The sequence below is a fragment of the Cherax quadricarinatus genome, chromosome 71 (genome assembly GCF_038502225.1).
Source record: "Cherax quadricarinatus isolate ZL_2023a chromosome 71, ASM3850222v1, whole genome shotgun sequence".
Lineage (NCBI taxonomy): Eukaryota > Metazoa > Arthropoda > Malacostraca > Decapoda > Parastacidae > Cherax > Cherax quadricarinatus.
The window spans coordinates 17,750,391-17,773,340 of NC_091362.1; the positions used below are offsets into that span (position 1 = coordinate 17,750,391).

Below are 22,950 nucleotides of genomic sequence, written 5' to 3' on the forward strand. Positions count from 1 at the left end.
CAAAAAGAATGTACTTTAAAACTGATGAATTTTTGGAAGAAGGAAGAGTAAACATTTCGAGAGCCATTTTGTTACTGAGAAGTTGAATACTTGCTGTGTCCCGTCATTTGTTCTCAAAAATTCGCAAGTCATATATTGATTTAACATTCTCAGTTTGAGTATCGTAAAATTATTAGATAATCCTTAAGTCATAATATTTAGTCATACAATGTTTGAAGCATTTTATAACTTTACAAAATATTTTCAACTATTACATTACCTAAATTTTGAGCAATTTTTTTCCTTAAAAAGCAGTTTAGGGTGAATATTTTATACAATAATGTGTGTTTACATGAACTATGCTGCATATTTTGTTATTTATATGTAGACTGAACCTAAAATTTCAATTACAATATGTCTAAAACACCAACATTACGAATTCTTCTAGATATCGAGAGATAGAATGGACTGTCATGAGTTCATACAACATAACAAATTAAATATTTATTTTTGGTAAGAGTATTTAAAAAAATCATATAATGATTGCTATTATTATCCCAAAAGACAAATTAAAAATTTTGACTCACCGAAAGCTTCTGATTAAATCCATTCATCTTTATAACAAGCCCTTGTTCAGTGGCTTTGATGGAATACTGATACTGAGCCATACTAGCCGGATAAGCATCCTCCATTACTTGCTGCTCAAACAGGTTCAAGTACAAGTCTAGAAGAGCTGCTCTGCAATGGGTAAAAAAATAATTTAATACATTTTAAATTTAAAACAATGTCATTTGCTTGCTTTTAGATGTTTTTTGTGTTTTTGAGCCCTTTCTTCTCATACATTTTACACACAGCATTCAGGGGACTAATGTACCCCTCTAGTTTTTGTTCACTCTTCTTTTATTTTTATTTACTTAACACTGGCCACACTGAGGTATGGTGATCCTCTCCCTGCCCCTCCCCCCAAAATAAAAAGAGGAAACACATTTGATGTTTTTCATTCAATCACTGCATTTGCCTATATATGGTTGCAGGGGTTAAGTCTTAGCTCTGGCCTTGCCTCTCAACTTGCTGCCTGCCAGATTCTCTCTCTTTTCCCTAGACTTGTGGGCCCTATCATACCTAAACTTAAAACTATGTATAGAGTCTGCTTCCACCAATTCTTTGTTGAAGTAATTCTACTTTCTGACCACCCTGAGATTGAAGAAATACTTCCTGACATATCTGTGACACATCTGAATCTTTAACTTTCAGCTCTGCCTCTGAGTACCTGTTTCCCACCTGTGTCTTTCCTGATCTTTCTGTCCTCCAGGGTTTTTTTTTTTTTTTTTTTTTTTACAACAAAGTCGGCCGTCTCCCACCCAGGCAGGGTGACCCAAAAAAGAAAGAAAATCCCCAAAAAGAAAATACTTTCATCATCATTCAATTCTTTGTTGAAGTAATTCTACTTTCTGACCACCCTGAGATTGAAGAAATACTTCCTGACATATCTGTGACACATCTGAATCTTTAACTTTCAGCTCTGCCTCTGAGTACCTGTTTCCCACCTGTGTCTTTCCTGATCTTTCTGTCCTCCAGGGTTATTAGATTTAATTCCCTTAGCATCTCTTCATAGCTCATGCCCCTTAGCCCTGGAACTAGTCTTGTTGTATACTTTTGCACTTTCTCCAGTTTCTTAACATGTTTCTTCAGGTGCAATAGTCATGAAGAAGCACTAAATCTGTAAGGGTCATACAGTGCCTAAGGAATGGGAAATGATCAGATGTTGTACAAGGAAAGGAAGGGTAACTCAAATTCATCAGATCAAGAGCCCTTCACCAGCATCTAGCCCACCTTGAGAGAAGCAAATGCATTAAATGTGTCAGTTGAAAAGTACAAATTTCATATTCACTGAATTAAGCTCCATTTATGTAAAGAATAAATAAAAAATATATTTAGTCCCATAAAACTTTATGCCAAAATGGTACACTGAGCTAATGCTTCTGCTACATATATTAATTAAAGTTTCATGTACCTTATCCAAAATTTGAATAAAGAAGTTTAAAAAGTAGCAAATACAAAAATGTTGACTCACAATCTGGGAGACTGCAGAGGCAACTCAGTAATTAGATATACATAGCAGTAGGACCTAGGTAATTTAAATTTCTGGTCCTGTCGAAACCATAATTCACCACACTCATCCTGGCACAACTTTTCAGGATATTCTGGAACTTCTTTCTCTGGAGTCAACAAATCAAAATTGTTTGGAATGAAATGATTAGGAGCTGGAATGTGCAGTTCTGTATTACTAGGAAGGTTAGCCCACTGCTCTTCCCACTCTTTTGGAATATCTGTAAAAGGAAATGAGATTTAGTTGCTTAGTAAGTAGTTTCTCATGTGACAGCAGAATATATATACAGTATGAACCCTTAAATTTAAAATAGAATCCTTATGGTAATGGAAAAAATAATGGCTAATGCTCTGTTTTATATATACATATTTTTTTTTTCTAACACGCTTACGTAGAATGAAAGGGGGTAAAGCAGCTGGAACTGATGGGATCATGACAGAAATGCTAAAAGCAGGGGGGGATATAGTGTTGGAGTGGTTGGTACTTTTGTTTAATAAATGTACGAAAGAGGGAAAGGTACCTAGGGATTGGCAGAGAGCATGTATAGTCCCTTTATATAAAGGGAAGGGGGACAAAAGAGATTGTAAAAATTATAGAGGAATAAGTTTACTGAGTATACCAGGAAAAGTCTACGGTAGGGTTATAATTGAAAGAATTAGAGGTAAGACAGAATGTAAGATTGCGGATGAGCAAGGAGGTTTCAGAGTGGGTAGGGGATGTGTAGATCAAGTATTTACATTGAAGGATATATGTGAACAGTATTTAGATAAAGGTAGAGAAGTTTTTATTGCATTTATGGATTTAGAAAAGGCATATGATAGAGTGGATAGGGGAGCAATGTGGCAGATGTTGCAAGTATATGGAATAGGTGGTAAGTTACTAAATGCTGTAAAGAGTTTTTATGAGGATAGCGAGGCTCAGGTTAGGGTGTGTAGAAGAGAGGGAGACTACTTCCCGGTAAAAGTAGGTCTTAGACAGGGATGTGTAATGTCACCATGGTTGTTTAATATATTTATAGATGGGGTTGTAAAAGAAGTAAATGCTAGGGTGTTCAGGAGAGGGGTGGGATTAAATTATGGGGAATCAAATACAAAATGGGAATTGACACAGTTACTTTTTGCTGATGATACTGTGCTTATGGGAGGTTCTAAAGAGAAATTGCAAAGGTTAGTGGATGAGTTTGGGAATGTGTGTAAAGGTAGAAAGTTGAAAGTAAACATAGAAAAGAGTAAGATGATGAGAGTATCAAATGATTTGGATAAAGAAAAATTGGATATCAAATTGGGGAGGAGGAGTATGGAAGAAGTGAATGTTTTCAGATACTTGGGAGTTGATGTGTCGGCGGATGGATTTATGAAGGATGAGGTTAATCATAGAATTGATGAGGAAAAAAAGGTGAGTGGTGCATTGAGGTATATGTGGAGTCAAAAAACGTTATCTATGGAGGCAAAGAAGGAAATGTATGAAAGTATAGTAGTGCCAACACTCTTATATGGGTGTGAAGCTTGGGTTGTGAATGCAGCAGCGAGGAGGCGGTTGGAGGCAGTGGAGATGTCCTGTCCAAGGGCAATGTGCGGTGTAAATATTATGAAGAAAATTCGGAGTGTGGAAATTAGGAGAAGGTGTGGAGTTAATAAAATATTAGTCAGAGGGCTGAAGAGGGGTTGTTGAGGTGGTTTGGTCATTTAGAGAGAATGAATCAAAGTAGAATGACATGGAGAGCATTTAAATCTGTAGGAGAAGGAAGGAGGGGTAGGGGTCGTCCTCGAAAAGGTTGGAAGGAAGGGGTAAGGGAGGTTTTGTGGGCAAGGGGCTTGGACTTCCAGAAGGCGTACATGAGCGTGTTAGATAGGATTATTATTATTATTATAATCAAGGGGGAAGCGCTAAACTCGGAGGATTATACAACACCTGGGGGAGGGATGTGGAAGGCATTCAGGCTTAATTCAGGGAACTGGAGCACAGATCCAATTCCCTAAATCAAGAGCCCCTCACAACATCAAGGAACCTTCCTTGAGGGGATGTTAGATAGGAGTGAATGGAGACGAATGGTATTTGGGACCTGACGATCTGTTGGAGTGTGAACAGGGTAATATTTAATGAAGGGATTCAAGGAAACCAGTTATTTTTATATAGCCGGACTTGAGTCCTGGAAATGGGAAGTACAATGCCTGCACTCTAAAGGAGGGGTTTCAGGATATTAGCAGTTTGGAGGGATATGTTGTGTATCTTTATACGTATATGATTCTAAACTTCTAGGTAGTAGGTTGGTAAACAGCAACCGCCCAGGGAGGTACTACCGTCCTGCCAAGTGAGTGTACAACGAAAGCCTGTAATTGTTTTACATGATGGTAGGATTGCTGGTGTCTTTTGTCTGTCTCATAAACATGCAAGGTTTCAGGTACGTCTTGCTACTTCTACTTGCAGTTAGGTCACACTACACATACATGTACAAGCATATATATACACACACACCCCTCTGGGTTTTCTTCTATTTTCTTTCTAGTTCTTGTTCTTGTTTATTTCCTCTTACCTCCATGGGGAAGTGGAACAGAATTCTTCCTCCGTAAGCCATGCGTGTTGTAAGAGACGACTAAAATGCCGGGAGCAAGGGGCTAGTAACCCCTTCTCCTGTATATATTACTAAATTTAAAAAGAGAAACTTTAGTTTTTCTTTTGGGCCACCCCGCCTCGGTGGGATACGGCTGGTATGTTGAAAGAAGAAGAAAGATTCTAAACTGTTGTGTTCTGAGCACCTCTGCAAAAACAGTGATAATGTGTGAGTGAGGTGAAAGTGTTGAATGATGGTGAAAGTATTTTCTTTTTGGGGATTTTCTTTCTTTTTTGGGTCACCCTGCCTCGGTGGGAGAAGGCTGACTTGTTGAAAAACACAAAAAAAAAATCTAATACGCTCACACACACTGCTGGAAGTCCAAGCCCCTCGCCCACAAAGCCTCCTTTACCCCCTCCCTCCATCATTTTCGAGGACAACCCCTACCCTGCGTTCCTTACCCTACAGGATTATACATATATATATATATACACAGCCTCTCCTCACTTAATGACGAAGTTCCATTCCTAAGACCACAATGGTAAATGAATTCGTCTCAAAGTGAGGAGCATACTATAATGGTAATGGGTTTGTGTCAACCATCTTTGATACTGTTTTAATGTCATCTTTGTACCATTTATTACATTTCTGGTATATTTTTAAATGTTTATAGAGTAGTGTACTGTATATTGTAATAAACAGAATAGAGGAAATCAGCTCTAATATACATTATTTAGGTATGCATACTGGTCAAAGAGCCCATCTTAAGTCCGAGTCGTCGGTAAACAAGTACGTACATCGCTAAGTGAGGAGAGGCTGTATATCACATTAATGGCTAACAATCCCTTATATATACCACATTAATGGCTAACAATGTTATATACACCACATTAATGACTAATGATGTTACTTATACCACATTAATGGCTAACAATGTGTTATATATATAAGGTAAGTTCATTTCTCATGTTGTTTCCCACTAGGATATAGTGAACTAAATAAGAAAACATTCATCATTACTCACTCTTTAACTACCTTTCTAGACAGGCACAGATATCACAGTCCATTGTTTACCAAGTGAACCCCCATCGTACTGACCCCATTTTTAAAAATGTTTGGCAAATACTCATAAGTGATGTTCCTACCTTCTACAGAATATTTGGTTCCAAACCATTTTTCTGTCAGTTGACATAAGTTCTGGTCATCAAAAGTCTTGGAACTGATTATAATGTTGCAATTTTCAGGAATCAAGGAATCAAGACATTCTTTCAGAATCTGTAATAAAAATGGGAATTAACAATGACAGCCAATATCCAATAAAAATAAATAAAATAATAATTAATATCTTACAAGAATTTTTCAATGCGGTGACCGTCTCCCACCGAGGCAGCATGACCTGAAAATATAAACACTTTCACCATCATTCACACTATCACTGTCTTGAAGAGGTGCACAGATACAACAGTTTAGATGTCCCTCCAAATAGCAAATATCTCTAACCCCTCCTTTAGAGTGCAGGCACTGTACTGCCCACATCCAAGACTCAAGTACAGCTAACCGGCTAACCTACAAGAAATATTTGCTTTTATTCATTTCCCAGCCATTATCTCTAGTGAATCTGGTGTGAACATTAAGGTTATTCAATTGTTATAAAGCAGGGATAATATGCCTGGATCCCTAGTATTATTATTGCATTAAGAGGAGGTGCTAAACCCACAGGGGTTATGCATTTGGTAAATGGCAGATAATGAGATTTGATCCATGGGAAAGGTAGCTGCAATTTTTTGGATCAAAAGCCCTCTCACTGGCATCTAAACACCTTCCATGAAGAATACGTGAATGTCTATCCTCCATATCGACATACACATTAGATCACCAAAATACTTCTCTCACAGAGATAACATAGAATTACTGCTGGATTACCAAGATAAGTGAAGGGTTAAAGGCTTCCAATGTCTATAGGACAGAGCATTCTGCAAATCAAGAGTAAACTACCAACAAGGAGTCAAAGAGTCAGGAGAACAGCATGGAGCTATGCTGTTCTCCCGATACAACAACCTATATTTATCACAATATTCAAAATATAAGCGTTAATGGTAAGAATTTCCTTGTCTGTACTTTCACACACAAAAGAAAATTCCCACAGAGAGCACCAAAGACATATAGTAAGGGACACTGACAATGGTGCTCTTAATGGACACACAGCAAAGAGAATGAAACTGAGGCTAGAGACTTTAAATATCCCCTTAAACTAGAATGCCGCTGTGGAGTATGAGCAGAAGAGTGTGAAAGTGGTGGTAAATAGGTTTGATCCAAAGAAGAAAAGGGCACTTTCAATTTCTTGAATAATGAGGCCTTCACTAGTACTGAAGCCCTCAGTCCCTTTTAAAGGCCACATAACTTGAGAGATGCGCATAAAAATACAGTAGAAGATTCTTGGAATATCTGGGACAGGCACCCAATTTGTCACTGACTACTGACCTTGTCTGAAAGGTGCACCTTTTCATTCAAAAGACATCAGTCAAATAATTTACTCACTACCGTAAGAACAAATCTGATAAAGACAAAAAATAAGAAAGCATCTCTCATCTACTTTTTTTTACCACATAGGGTTTTTCCCACTTAGGCAAGCTGACCCAAAAGAAGGAAACACATTTACTATCACTCATTCATCAGCTATTTTACCAGAAGTGCAGATATCATAATTCAAATACCATTAACTGCAATATTAAATACATTCTTCACTTACCTGAGGGTTATAATCAGTCATCAGGGTGTCTCCTGTGAGGTAGTCGACAGGAGGAAAGAATTGCATTGATTCAGAAAGATTTTCAACATTTTCAATAGTTGTTAGTTCCTCTGCATAGTCAAAATTTAACTGTTCCATCTGCTGAATTTCCCTAAAGATTTTTTCAAGTGGTCCAGCTTTCTGAATCATATCTATATATTGGAACACTACACACAAAACCTGCAAATGAAAGTAAAAATATTCTATACAAGAGTAACAATTTTTGTTCAGCAGACAAACTAATCAATTTGAAAGTAAGGTTCATTATGAGAAGAATGGTGTACATTATTTACATTTTGGTACAAGTACAAAGAGACATACTGTTTTGCCACATTAGCCATTTACACTACAGTAGTGTAACCCTAAGAGGGAAACACATTCATCCCTCACTAAAAGGGACATGTGTGTACAGTAGGGCCCCGTTTTACGGTGTTTCACCTTACAGCATTCTGCTAATACGGGAATTTCAAATTATGACCAAAACTTGCTATACGGCGAGCGATCTTTCTAGTATGGCGCGCCCCACCCAGTTTCTTTACATTCTCCATGAGCACATCTCTCTATTATGCCTGAAAATTTTCCAAAATTTAAAGTGTTTAAAGTTATTGCATATTTTACATGTACATACTCTGATAATTATACTTATGTGTACCTGTACCTAAATATACTTACACACTGTGCCGGCATGCAGGTGCACATTAAAATCACTAACAGTCTCTCTACTTTTGAAGACGCCATCATAAAAATCTCTTGGGCGCACTAAATTACATTTGTATAGACATTTCCAGTAATCCATCTATGACATTTTTTTCAAAATTATGTAATGAACACGCTAGGTAACATATAAACATGATACATACACCCACAGTATAAAAATTGACATAAATATGAGATTTGTTTACCAAGCAGTTTGTAGGAGTCAGAAGAATTACGTTACCTAACTGCAGAAAAATACTCCTTTCGTATGCCTTCACTCTATCTATAGCTATTCACGACCCTAGTGGGTTTAGTGCTTCTTTTTTATTATGATTAATAATAATAATAATAATATCTTCATTCACTCTAAAAATGGTGTTGCATGAGAATGGCAGTGTTGCTGTTTATTTATTCTGTACTAACTTGTCAGAGCATCATTCCTTCTAAAAATGTTACATGAGAATGGAAGTGTTCGTCTTTATTTATTCTACTGTACCACCATGGAGACAACTTGTACACAATGTAAGGTGTTTGCATAAACGCGTATGAACCACAACGAGACGCTTTGTCCGTTTGTTTACATAGTACTCTGTGTGGGTGGGGTGGCCAGGCGGGTTACCCTACCTCCCTCACACACCTGACTTTCTACAAATAAATACTTTTCACCTCTCACCCTACATTAAGACCATTAAGACTACAAATATTTTAAGGTACATAATGAGTGTACTGAATATGCATTTTATCACTCTAGAGCACTTTAAGCATCACGGCATATTATACGTATGTGGGTGGGGTGGCCAGGAGTGCAACCATACCTACCCACACCTGACTTCTTACAATAAATACTACTCAACTTCTGCCCTACATTAAGACTACAAATATTTTGAGGTAAATAATGAGTGTACTGTGTGTGTATTTTACTTTTTATTGTTTTTAATGCCTAGTTCTATTGCTAACTTAATATATGTTAGTGTAAACTTGTTATCTGGCATTTATATGCATTTATAAGTGGAAACAATGGCGTTCTGCTTTCCAGCAATGTTTGCTTTGCAACAGCAGCCTGGAACCTAACCTGCCGTAAAAGTGGGGCCCTACTGTATACAAATTATCTGCATAGGTGCTCCTTGACTTACAATGGTTCAACTTTACGATTGTGCAAAAGCAATTACTTTGGAGATGAACCTAAGGATAATGACACAGCATAAAGGCAACAAGTCCGTAACTTGCAAACATTTTTCCTTTTCAATACTGGTATTTAGTTAGTTACAGTAACTGTTTGTTTATCTACTTATTCTGTGACAGTAGTTACATATTTATTTACTTATTTATTTAGCATATCATATACATATTCAACTTACAATATTTAATACTTACAATGGGTTCATCAGAACGTAACCCCATTGTAAGTCGAGGAGTACCTGTATTACACACTTTTATAATTACCTTATCAACATTCTTGAAACCTTCGTCTGTGAGTTCTATGCTGACACTCATAGCTGCATATGTACTATTGTGTTCAAAACCTGATTCATCATTTCCTGAAAATAGTCCAACAGCCCACACTCTGGAAGATTGAGCATTTAAGTAAGAATCTTCAAGTGAAATGGATGGTCATCAAACATACATTACATGACTACAATTATGATTTTTTTTTTCAACAAACCGGCCACATTCCACCAAGGCAAAGTAACCCAAAAAGAAAAACAAAAATTTCTATTTTCAAATTTAGTATACAGAAGGGGTTACTAGCCCCATGCTCCTGGCATTTTAGTCGCCTCGTAAAACGCGCATGGCTTACAGAGGAAGAATTCTGTTCCACTTCCCCATGTAGACAATTATAAATACAGTGGACCCCGGTATTCGATATTAATCCGTTCCTGAGAGCTCATCATATGCCAAAATTATCGAAAGGCGAATTAATTTTCCCCATAAGAAATAATGGAAATCAAATTAATCTGTGCAAGACACCCGAAAGTATGAAAAAAAAATTTTTACCACATGAAATATTAAGTTTAATGCACACAAACTGAAGAAGACATGCACAGTTTGTAGTACTCTACTAACAATAGAATACATGACACTTACCTTTAATGACGATCTGGTGATGATTGATGGGATGGGAGGAGGGGAGAGTGTCGAACTTATTGTTTAGAAGGGGAATCCCTTCCATTAGGAATTGAGGTAGCAAATCCTTTTCTGAGGTTACTTCCCTTCTTCTTTTAATGCCACTAGGACCAGCTTGAGAGTCACTGAACCTCTGTCGCACAACAAATCTGTCCACAGAGCTCTGTACCTCCCGTTCCTTTACGATTTGTCTATAATGGGCCACAACACTGTCATTGTAATAGTCACCAGCATGGCTTGCAATAGCTGTGTTAGGGTGATTTTCATCCATAGAGGTTTGCAGTTCAACCCACTGTGCACACATTTCCTTAATTTTTGAAGTAGGCACAATGGATTCCACAACTGGCATAGGCTTCTCAGGGTTAGCCCCAAACTCTTCAAAATCTTTCTTAATTTCCATACTAATTCTCACCCTTTATACCACAGGGTTGGTACTAGAAGCTTTCTTGGGGCCCATGGTGACTTATTTTGCAGAAACAAGCACCAAAAACACTGATAATATGGAATGTACTGAATGTATCCTTAGATGCGAGCACACTGGCTGGCTTGTAAACACTGGCACGCACGGGGCAGTTCAGGCCACACGTGGACACGTCTCAGACGAATCGCGTGTGGCGGGTTTTTTAACGAGTGGCGAGGCAAAATTTTTGTGTTAAAATGTATCAAATACCAGATTTAACGGATACCGATGCCATCGAATACTGGGGGACCACTGTATTACAATGAAAACTAAACATTAAACCCCCAAGGGTCATACAGCGCTGCAGGGCGGGATGTGCTAAAAAAGAAATATGCAAAGATCCGAGACCAGTGAGGGCTATAAGTGTGCAAGAGACAGAGTTAGCAAGGGTAGTGGTGAGCACTATGCAGAAAATATAATCAAGGATGTGAGTGTATGTTCCTGGCAACATAGTTGGGAGCATAATAGTTTCAAACCTAAAATGTTACACATTATGTAACTACAGAGATTCAAGGTTAAATCTGTCAACTTTTAGAAGACAATAAAACTCCTGCATCCAAACAGTATTCTGCCAGCAAAAGTGAAAAAAAAAGAAATAGTGCAGAAACAGTTTTTATTAATACAACATTTTGCTGTGTGTAGATCCTTATCAAGTCTTGTTCTTTAGAATGGGAGGTAACACTCAGTGAATAATAAAAAATTAAGTATTGTGAGATGTGGGGGTCCTCTGAACTATGCTTCAGTTTCCTGCCCAAGGTTTCAAACAACTATTGTTTCACTTGAATGAGAGTAAAGACTCAGTGAATGACAATGGAAATGTCAGAATTTATTTTTAAAATTCTAAAACTATCATGCAAGGATTATTTTGAATAAGAGAGATTATGGATCATATCAGGAAGTTTTTTGTAATATTTAAATATACACTGTTCAATAAATGAGATAGTAATATACACATACAGTGGAACTCCAGATTTCATAATTAATCCGTTCCAGAAGGTCAATCCGAAACGTGCGAAAACTGAAGTAATATTTCCCATAAGAAATAATGTAAATACAATTAATCCATTCCAAACACCCAAAAATATTAACAAAAAATACATTTTTTAAATAACTATAGTTTTACATACAGAAAACAATGAGAAATAAATATAAAGCACTAATGAAATGGATAAATGAACATTTAAATCACTATTACATAACTTTATTGAAGACTCTTGTTGGCGTATGGAAGAAGGCGAGGAGGGGAGAGAGAAGAGAGCTTTCGCAACTTTAACTTCCTTGATTTCTACATTCTTTGCCAGGATGAAACAGACTGTTGATTTCGACTTCCCATACATCCTGGCAAGCTCGGCCAAACGTATACCACTTTTGTATTTTTCTACAATCTTTTTCTTAAATTCTATCGTGTTTCTCAACTTCTTTACCAAAGGGCTGGCACTATGAACTTTCTTTGGGCCCATGTGGGAATATTTCGCAGTCACACTCAATAATTAAGCACAAAAAACAATGGATCATTATGAAATGTTTCAGATGAGCGCACGAAGTAATGTTCACTCGACTAGTGACAGAGCCAGACTTAGACATGTACACATGAGTGGCAGCTTCCCGGGCAGGCAGATGTATCTGATACGTACGATTTCCGGGTGGAGGTATGAAATCTGGACCAAAATTTCGCCCCAAAAAGCGGTCTAAATCCGAAACGTATGATATTCGGTGTGTACAAAATCTGGAGTACCACTGTATTTTATTTCTAACACATCAACCGTTTCCCACCGAGGCAGGGTGACCCAAAAAGAAAGAAAATCCCAAAAAAGAAAGAAAAAGCTTTCATCATCATCATTCAACACTTTCACCATCACTTATACATAATCACTGTCTTTACAGTGGTGCTCAGATACGACAGTTTAGATGTCCCTCCAAAACTGCCAATATCCCAAACGCCTCCTTTAAAGTGCAGGCACTGTACTTCCCATTTCCAGGACTCAAATTTCTTTGACTTGCCTTCAGGAATTACTAAAACTTTTCCTCCTATCCTTACGTCTTATCTATAATTTTAACTACCTTTACAGATCCAATTATATCCTTTCAACTGTATGACTTATAGGTACTTATAAACTTAGACATTATACTACACAATGTATCTTTACCTACTGCTTTTTCTAGTCTTGCCTCCTTACTCTTTGAAACTTGTGCAATAAAAAAATCAATAAACAACCAATGCCTCTTTGAATTTTCTACTGAATTTAAAAAGTAACAAATGTACCCCTAAGTGCATTAAATGAAAATCTATTATCTGACAAAAAAGAAGCAAGCATGTAATATATATTACGTAATGTAGAATGCTCAATATTGATAATAACATAACTCTCTCTCCTGTCCTTGCTAATCTTTACATGGAATACTTCGAGACTGTTCTTCTTCCTACCCTCGATGTGCAACCTTCACTCTGGCTCCGCTATGTGGATGACTTCTTTGCTCTGTGGCCTCATGACTCCAGTCTCTTCCAACCTTTTCTTGAAGCTCTTAATAATCTTGCCCCTTCCATTAAGTTTAAAGCTGAATGGGAATCTAATTCCTTGCTTCCTATCCTTGATGTCCATGTCCACCGCTCAGATACAGGTTTTTCCTTTTCCGTTTACCGTAAACCTATGCACAGTGGCGTGTACATTCACTACTTTTCCTATTATGCTTCCCCTGTCAAGAAAAGTGTTCTTATCTCCCTCTTTCTCCGTGCCCTCCGCATCTGTGATCCTCAGTTCCTTCCAGCAGAAATTTCCACTCTTCATAATTCGTTCTCCCGTCTTGGCTACCCTTCCCATTTCATAGACTCTGCCCTCTCAAGTGCTAAATGCAATTTCTTCTCTCCCAAACTCTCTACTCATGAGAACTCTTCTGTCCTCTGCCTTCCCTACATTTCCGGTCTTTCTAATCTCAACAATTCTCTCCGTCCCTTAGACATCAAGCTTACCTTCCGCCAGACTAACACTCTTCGCACTAATCTCGTTCATACCTCTCCTCCCTCTACAGATGTTCCTGGTGTCTACTCTATTTCTTGCTCCTCCTGTCCTCTTCAATGCTTCGGAGAAACTGGTCGATCTCTTTCTGACAGACTTAGGGAGCACAAAAATAGTGTTAGGCTTGCCGACACTAACAATGCTCTTTTCTGTCACGTCAGAGATCATAGCCATCCTATTGACTGGTCTTCTGCTAAAACTGTCTTCCCTACTTCCAACTCGAACAGTCGCCGTCTAGTTGAATCCTCTCTAATACACAACTTTCCTTGTATGAACCTTAGCCCTGGCTTCGTCTCTGTAGATGCCTTCCTCTCCCACTACATTGTAAAATGCTCCAAACTTCAGAACACCCGTAACTTAACCTGAATCCTCATTTTTTCTTTTTCTTTTTCTTCTTCTTCTTCCTCTTCCCCTTTCCTCTTTCCTTTTCTCCTCTGGGTTGTCTTTCTCTCTCCTGTTTCGTGTTTCTGTTCCTTCTTCATTTATTTCACCACTTCCCCTTTCACGCACCTCTGTGCGCTTGCTCTCCCTCTGTGGGCATCTAGCTCTCTTGCAGTGCTCCCCTTCCTTTGTATTTGGCTGGCTCGTCTTCCTTATTTCCCACTTCTACCACTACCACTACTACTACCTCTTCTTCTTCTACTACTACTACAACTACTGATGAAATTAAGACACATGTGCGGCGTCTGGTTGTCTTTGTTGTGGACGTTTTGCCATCCAGTGGCTGGCTGGATGGCGAAACGTCTACGTTGGGGATGCCCGGGTGTTGTGCATGTGTCTTAATTTCATCTTGTACTAATACTACTACTACTACCACCACCTCTTCCTGCCTATATATAGCCGTCCTGCTCCACCTCTGGTTAGTGTGACTTTGTCAATGGTCCAAGTCGGCCCGAAACGTCGTCATAAGCTTCTCTCTTTTATGTGCGGGTTATTTGTGTATTGTGTATAGATAATAACATATAATGTCACATTATAATCGATGATAATCGCCAAAAACTAAATCAGTGTCACTAACCTCTTTTTGAGATATGAGAGGATGGAGCCTCGACCTTCGTGTCCTATCAAATGGGACACATAGTGAAGGGGTTTGGTGTGATAATACTTGAGAAAGGAAGGCAAGGCCCATGTTATTTCCAGACAGTGGTATTCTTTAGTTGGTACTACACGGTACAGACGGTGGAGCGTCACCAATGGGAAGGGAAATTCAAGGTGACTGTAGGTAGGTTTTTCAATACCATTGTTTGGAATCTGTAAATAATAACCAATGCTTTCAAAAACTTCTTCTCATGTTTATACATGATTTTAATAAAAAAATTTATCAATACATATACAGTGTATATTGATTACAAAAATCCATATCATTAGCATTTATCAACAGGTATACAAGAAATGTTAGATGAAAGTGAATATTGAAGAGATTCACATGTAGAAAAAATACTGATTTTGGTGAGCTTGTAAATATTGTATGGCATGAAAGTATTGTACTACCATATACTCTTAGCCAAAATTCCTCAGTTGTAAATTAATGGGTCACAAAAATTAGCATTTTACCTAGACCCATGAGTCAAGTTGGATTTGGAAATTCTCAAGAAGACACCTCTGCTGAAATCCAATGATAATTTCAGAAAGGCAAGATTTAATAAGACAACTGGCAAATATTGTACCACAATACAGAATTTCATCTCTCTGAATAGAGGATGCATTCCTAAAATGATTCATCCAGAGTGAAACTATGCAAAATACAGTGGACCCCCGGTTAACGAACTTTTTTCATTCCAGTAGTATGTTCAGGTGCCAGTACTGACCGAATTTTTTCCCATAAGGAATATTGTGAAGTAGATTAGTCAATTTCAGACCCCCAAACATACACGTACAAACGCACTTACATAAATACTCTTACATAATTGGTCGCATTTGGAGGTGATCGTTATGCGGGGGTCCACTGTAAATGGAAGCTATTTCAGTATAAAGAAGTTTAGTTTCCAAAAAGTTCCCAAACACAGTACAGGAGGGCCAGACTTTACAGTGCTTCACTATACAGTGTATCACTAATACAGCAGTTTTCAACTGTACCTATTCTTCTTTTATTCAGACTTCCTACAATAAATATATACATCACTCACTACATGCTAAGTACAAAAATATTTTAAGGTAAGTAATTTGTGTATCATATGTGCATTTTTTAGGTCTAGCTCTATTGCTCACTTAATATATGAGAGTGTAAACATGTTATTAGGTTTTAATATGCATTCGAAATTGATAAAAAAAAAAAAACGATTTTCGCTTTACAGTGGGAGCCTGGAACCTAACCTGCTGTATAAGTGGAGCCCTCTTGTACCTTAAGACATAGAGCTGAAAATGCACAATTTCACTATCAAAACTCTTGATTATTCTCATAGTGGACAGTTAATACCAAAGCATTTACATTTTAACCCTTAAACAGTCCAAACATATATATACGTTCACTCGCGTAGCGCCCCAACTTTTTTAAGGAAAAAAAACCAATCTTCTCTTTTAAAAGGAAAAAAGAGCATATGGTACCCAGGCATCCCCAATTATTTTAATACGGCACACAGTGAGTGTGCACACCCATTCTCTCATGTCTAGGTGACTCAGGCTTATTGTGGCAATGTTGAATGAATGACAAAGAAAACGTATATATACGTTTGGGGCACTACGTGCGTTGACGTATATATACGTTTGGACCATTTAAGGGTTAAACTAATTAATTTGTTGACAAATCATTAAAAAACTTCCTGTATAAATTACTAAATGTAAAAAGAAGAAAAACTTGGAGGGAGGCAGCCAATGTGTTAAAAAAATTAAACATTAAAACACTCATTCTATCCATCCATTTATGATCACTCAATATATTTTATTTTACACTTTTATGTCTAATAAACAAACTTTTAAAGCTGTACATGACACCAATCACCACATCTAGTGATGCTTCAAGTAAAACGTTAAGACTTAGGCATTCACCTGAGAAAAGATGCTGCAAACATATTCTTGTAAACAGTCTAATGTCATTCGCGCCTGCACTGCTAGTGTCATGTAATGAGCAGAATAATATTTTAGACGTAACTCATGTAGTTTTTTGTGTAATTCCTCATCTGGGATTCCAGTGTTAAGGGTTGATTCATTACCCCATGTAAACTTGCTCATAGGATGATCCTCGAGAGCGAGGCTCCCAAACAATTGTTGAATTCTGTATTCATCATCTGGCAAAGCCATCTGAAACTCTAAACAAAAGTTAATTGATAATTAAAGTGGCTACAGTACAGAACATCCTACAAGTTTTCAGATAACAACATTAACAAATTTAAGGCAACTTTACCCAGATGCAGGAACGAATTGTTTGAGTATAATTTATCATAATTCAATGTAATTAAAATTGTCTCTTATTATAAATGCACCTACCATCCGACTTACGACCGAGTTAGGTTCCGAGAAACCGGTCGTAAGTCGAAATGGTCGTAAGTCGAACTTTACAACTGAATATCAACAAAACATTTTTGTAATGTTTTGTAGGAGTGAGGAAGAGCCAGTTGTGAGTGTGGGGGAAGTTCGTGAGGCAGTAGGTAAAATGAAAGGGGGTAAGGCAGCCGGGATTGATGGGATAAAGATAGAAATGTTAAAAGCAGGTGGGGATATAGTTTTGGAGTGGTTGGTGCAATTATTTAATAAATGTATGGAAGAGGGTAAGGTACCTAGGGATTGGCAGAGAGCATGCATAGTTCCTTTGTATAAAGGCAAAGGGGATAAAAGAGAGTGCAAAAATTATAGGGGGATAAGTCTGTTGAGTGTACCTGGTAAAGTGTATGGTAGAGTTATAATTGAAAGAATTAAGAGTAAGACGGAGAATAGGATAGCAGATGAACAAGGAGGCTTTAGGAAAGGTAGGGGGTGTGTGGACCAGGTGTTTACAGTGAAACATATAAGTGAACAGTATTTAGATAAGGCTAAAGAGGTCTTTGTGGCATTTATGGATTTGGAAAAGGCGTATGACAGGGTGGATAGGGGGGCAATGTGGCAGATGTTGCAAGTGTATGGTGTAGGAGGTAGGTTACTGAAAGCAGTGAAGAGTTTTTACGAGGATAGTGAGGCTCAAGTTAGAGTATGTAGGAAAGAGGGAAATTTTTTCCCAGTAAAAGTAGGCCTTAGACAAGGATGTGTGATGTCACCGTGGTTGTTTAATATATTTATAGATGGGGTTGTAAGAGAAGTAAATGCGAGGGTCTTGGCAAGAGGCGTGGAGTTAAAAGATAAAGAATCACACACAAAGTGGGAGTTGTCACAGCTGCTCTTTGCTGATGACACTGTGCTCTTGGGAGATTCTGAAGAGAAGTTGCAGAGATTGGTGGATGAATTAGGTAGGGTGTGCAAAAGAAGAAAATTAAAGGTGAATACAGGAAAGAGTAAGGTTATGAGGATAACAAAAAGATTAGGTGATGAAAGATTGAATATCAGATTGGAGGGAGAGAGTATGGAGGAGGTGAACGTATTCAGATATTTGGGAGTGGACGTGTCAGCGGATGGGTCTATGAAAGATGAGGTGAATCATAGAATTGATGAGGGAAAAAGAGTGAGTGGTGCACTTAGGAATCTGTGGAGACAAAGAACTTTGTCCTTGGAGGCAAAGAGGGGAATGTATGAGAGTATAGTTTTACCAACGCTCTTATATGGGTGTGAAGCGTGGGTGATGAATGTTGCAGCGAGGAGAAGGCTGGAGGCAGTGGAGATGTCATGTCTGAGGGCAATGTGTGGTGTGAATATAATGCAGAGAATTCGTAGTTTGGAAGTTAGGAGGAGGTGCGGGATTACCAAAACTGTTGTCCAGAGGGCTGAGGAAGGGTTGTTGAGGTGGTTCGGACATGTAGAGAGAATGGAGCGAAACAGAATGACTTCAAGAGTGTATCAGTCTGTAGTGGAAGGAAGGCGGGGTAAGGGTCGGCCTAGGAAGGGTTGGAGGGAGGGGGTAAAGGAGGTTTTGTGTGCGAGGGGCTTGGACTTCCAGCAGGCATGCGTGAGCGTGTTTGATAGGAGTGAATGGAGACAAATGGTTTTTAATACTTGACGTGCTGTTGGAGTGTGAGCAAAGTAACATTTATGAAGGGATTCAGGGAAACCGGCAGGCCGGACTTGAGTCCTGGAGATGGGAAGTACAGTGCCTGCACTCTGAAGGAGGGGTGTTAATGTTGCAGTTTAAAAACTGTAGTGTAAAGCACCCTTCTGGCAAGACAGTGATGGAGTGAATGATGGTGAAAGTTTTTCTTTTTCGGGCCACCCTGCCTTGGTGGGAATCGGCCGGTGTGATAATAAAAAAATAATAATAATATAAATATTTATTTTATTGTTTTATTTTGGTATTTCATGTTTTACTTTACTTTTTATGTTGTTAGCACTGTATTTTATACTGTAAGGTTTAGGATAAACACTGTGTACAACACAAATAGTTGTTTATTTCCCAGAAATTTGGCATAAAAAACATGGTCGTAAGTCGAGTGGTCGTAAGTCGAGCAGGTCGTAAGTCGGATGGTAGGTGTATATTCACTTTTTTAAAATAGGTATATGTGGTGGTGATAAACTAAGTCTACACAACAAAAAAAATCTCTGGAGAACATTATGAAGTGAAGATTCATGTCATATGAATAACATTTCTTGAAGATAATAACACATAAATAAGCTAAAAGCAGGAGGAAAACATATATCGTCAATATGGTAATACAGAATTTTAGAGGCTAGTTTTTTAAGAACCATAGTAAGTCAAAAGAAATTAAGAATGGAGTGTACAAGTAGCCTGCATGTAAGAAAATTGATATAAACTATTATATATTATACTGATATATAGAGATCTAGTAATAACACAGGCCTAAATACAACATGCCTTATGTTCAAATTTATCAGTTTCTTTTCTATCGAAATCAGGTGATCACTAATGTACAGCTCACAAAATCATAATAAAATGGTTTCAGACAAATTACATAATGGGCAGGACATGAACCTATGGCAGGCATTTCTTAAAACTCACAGGCCAGTGAGAACCATAATTGCTAAAATAAGATGCATTTCCACCAGGCAGAGATAATTAAAGTATACTATAATGCTTACTATAAACTGATACCAACTCATGAAAGATCTGCTTTTGACTGGTACTGCTAAGATGGTTTTATGAGAACAAATAAGAAGAGAGGAGAGAGAGGTACTCGTACTGTACAGTCCAAAAGCTGTTGCCTGCTCCCAAGCTTCAATTAAACTGAAATAGGGTACTCAAACTGTATACAGAGTATGATATGTAATTAGCTGAAGTCTACAATATAAAATAATCTCACCAATATTCATGTTAGCCTTACCACTATGGACTGCCTCTCTTTCTCTAGTCATTGCCTCCTGCTTCATGAGTGGACTGATGAAGAATTCAGCAAACCTATGAAGACCCTCATGCAGGTGGCGTTCCTGAACCTCAAAGTAGAAGGTTGTGTGCTCCATATCAGTATGAGCATTATCGTGGCCTCCATGTTTCTGTTAAAAAATACATAATGCTTTAAGAGAAGTGATTGCACACTCCTCAATACCTTACAAAATAAAGCTATGGTATTAGCTGCATGGTCCATAACATACATGAAGTAACCCAAACACCTCTCCTCTTTCCAGCATCAAGCAGCCATCCACATGATCATATAGCATAATCACATCCTTGACAGCAACTACAGACTGCAGGTAAATACTTTTGTTATTTCTTTTAGCAAAAGAAAAAAATTATAATAGTGCTCACTGCCAGAAAGGCAGGCAGCATAACTGCAGAAGAATGGTGAACTTACAAAGGGACAGGGATGTATGGATCAAATGATTACATTTCGACACACAAGTGAGCAAAACATAAATATGGGAAAGGAGTGGTTTCTGATTTTATGGAGCAAGAAAATAACATGATAAAGCAGACAGAAGAGCAATGTAGATAGCAGTGTACATATATACGGAACTAGTGAAAAAAAAAAATTGAAAATGGAAAAGTTCCTATCAGGGGAAGATAGGATAAAAAAAGCGTGATGTCACCATGTCTGCTTAATGTGTTTTTAAAATGGTTAGGTGAATAAATGCTATTTGTCAGAGATTTGTGGTCTTAAAAGATAATGAATCAGATATAAAGTGGGAGCTGTCACAGTTGTTATTTGCAGATGACATTGTGCTGTTGGAAAAATAAGAAGACATCCTGCATACATTGGTGGAAAAGTTTGGAAGCGTATAATAGAAGGAAATAGTTGGGGGGACACACACACAAAAAAAAAATATGGTGATGAAAACAAATAGAAGTATTAAGAACATAAGAGAGAAGGAACACTGCAACAGGCCTACTGACCCATACAAAGCAGGTTCATGCCACCCCCCAACCTAGAACAATGACCACCTAGTCAGGTCACTTCCACTTAAGGAAGGAGCACAGCACCAGACGTGGTAGCCCAAGCTAGTCAGGTCCAAATCACACCCACCCACGCCCACTCATGTATTTATCCAACCTATTTTTAAAACTACACAACGTCTTAGCGTCTATGACGGTACTCAGGAGCTTGTTCCACTCATCCACAACTCTATTACCAAACCAGTGCTTTCCTATATCCTTCCTGAATCTGAACTTTTCCAACTTGAAGCCATTGCTGCGAGCCTGTCTTGGCTGGATATTTTCAGCACGCTATTTACATCCCTTTAATTTATTCCTGTTTTCCATTTATACAACTCAATCATATCCCCCCTAATTCTACACCTTTCTAGAGTGCAGATTCAGGGCCCTCAGTCTATCCTCATAGGGAAGATTTCTGATACATGGGATCAACTTTGTCATCCTCCTCTGTACATTTTCCAGTGCATTTATATCCTTTTTGTAATATGGTGACCAGAACTGTGCAGCATAATCTAAATAAGGCCTAACCAAGGATATATAGAGTTGAAGAACAATCTGAGGACTTCTATTATTTATACTTCTTGATATGAAGCCAAGGATTCTGTTAGCTTTACTGCAAACACTTATGCACTGTTGTCTTGGTTTCAGATTACTGCTAACCAGAACTCCTAAATCCTTTTCGCAATCAGTAGTATTAAGATCTACACTATTCAGTTTATGAGTGGCATGGTTATTGTCCTGCCCAACAATTAGCACTTTGCATTTGTCTATTTTAAGCTGCATCTGCCACTTCTCTGACCACTACATCAGTCTATTCAAATCATCCTGGAGTGCACTAATGTCCTCAATAGAATGAATTGGACGGCCTATTTTGGTGTCATCAGTAAATTTGCTTATGTCGCTATTTATTCCCTCATCTATATCGTTTATGTAAATTGTGAACAACAAGGGGCCCAACACTGACCCCCGTGGAACACCGCTTGTGACGTGCCCCAATTCTGATTTCTCCCCATTTATGCAAACTCTTTGCTGCCTATTTGTCAACCATGCCTCTACCCAGGAAAATGAACAATATGAAGACAGACTGGAAGGAAGAAGCATGGAGAAAGTAAATAAATTTAGACACAGTACTGTATTTGAAAATGGTGTATTACCTGATAGTTTTATGAAGTAAAAGGTGAACCTCAGATTAGATGAGAGGGAAAAGAAAACAGGAGTGCTGAAGAATCTGCATTTTTTATTTTTATTCACAGGGAAGCACTAAACCCACAGGAGTCACATAGCACCCGGGGAATGGTAGGCATTTAGGTTCAATCTAAGAAAGGAGAAGATAAGTTCAGTTCCTTGAATCAAGAGCCTCTCACCAGAATCAAGGAGTAAGGAATCTTTGGAAAATAAATTGTTAACTTTAGTAAGGAGGAGGTTGGAAGCAGCAGAATGTGTCCTGAGATCAATATGTGGTGTGATTTACTCTACCGCCAGACACATAAAAACTACAAAACTAAATATTATATATAAAAAAATATAATATTGCAAAGGTATATATACACAGTGCCTGATACCAGATGCCTCACCTTGATGTAGTAATCAAAAGCGTTCTCCTTTGGATACTTCTCAGAACCCATGAAGACCATGTGCTCCAAAAAGTGCATCAGGCCAGGGATTTCTGGAGGGTCTTCAAAGCTACCCATTCCTACAGTCAAAGATGCTGCTGCCTGAGTGTAAGCAAAAATCATCAGAAATCCACAGTACGTACTTTCTAAAAGTAATCTGAAACAATATCTTTTATATTACAGAAATCCTTCATTAAGCTTTACATCTGAAAA

The 22,950-nt window shown here is 38.0% G+C and overlaps 1 protein-coding gene across 1 annotated transcript in view; it reads right to left on the bottom strand.

The window, feature by feature from the left end:
- LOC128700359 (nardilysin) overlaps window positions 1–22,950 on the bottom strand; it is a 46,157-nt gene that overhangs the window by 15,456 nt on the left and 7,751 nt on the right. The window contains exons 4-12 of the mRNA XM_053793508.2: window positions 22,699–22,839; window positions 20,079–20,247; window positions 16,708–16,967; window positions 14,741–14,973; window positions 9,568–9,688; window positions 7,390–7,608; window positions 5,786–5,915; window positions 2,054–2,309; window positions 567–717 (exon numbers count right to left, since the gene is read on the bottom strand). Of these exons, the coding sequence (XP_053649483.2) occupies window positions 567–717; window positions 2,054–2,309; window positions 5,786–5,915; window positions 7,390–7,608; window positions 9,568–9,688; window positions 14,741–14,973; window positions 16,708–16,967; window positions 20,079–20,247; window positions 22,699–22,839 (1,680 nt within the window). The remainder of the gene's footprint in view (window positions 1–566; window positions 718–2,053; window positions 2,310–5,785; window positions 5,916–7,389; window positions 7,609–9,567; window positions 9,689–14,740; window positions 14,974–16,707; window positions 16,968–20,078; window positions 20,248–22,698; window positions 22,840–22,950) is intronic.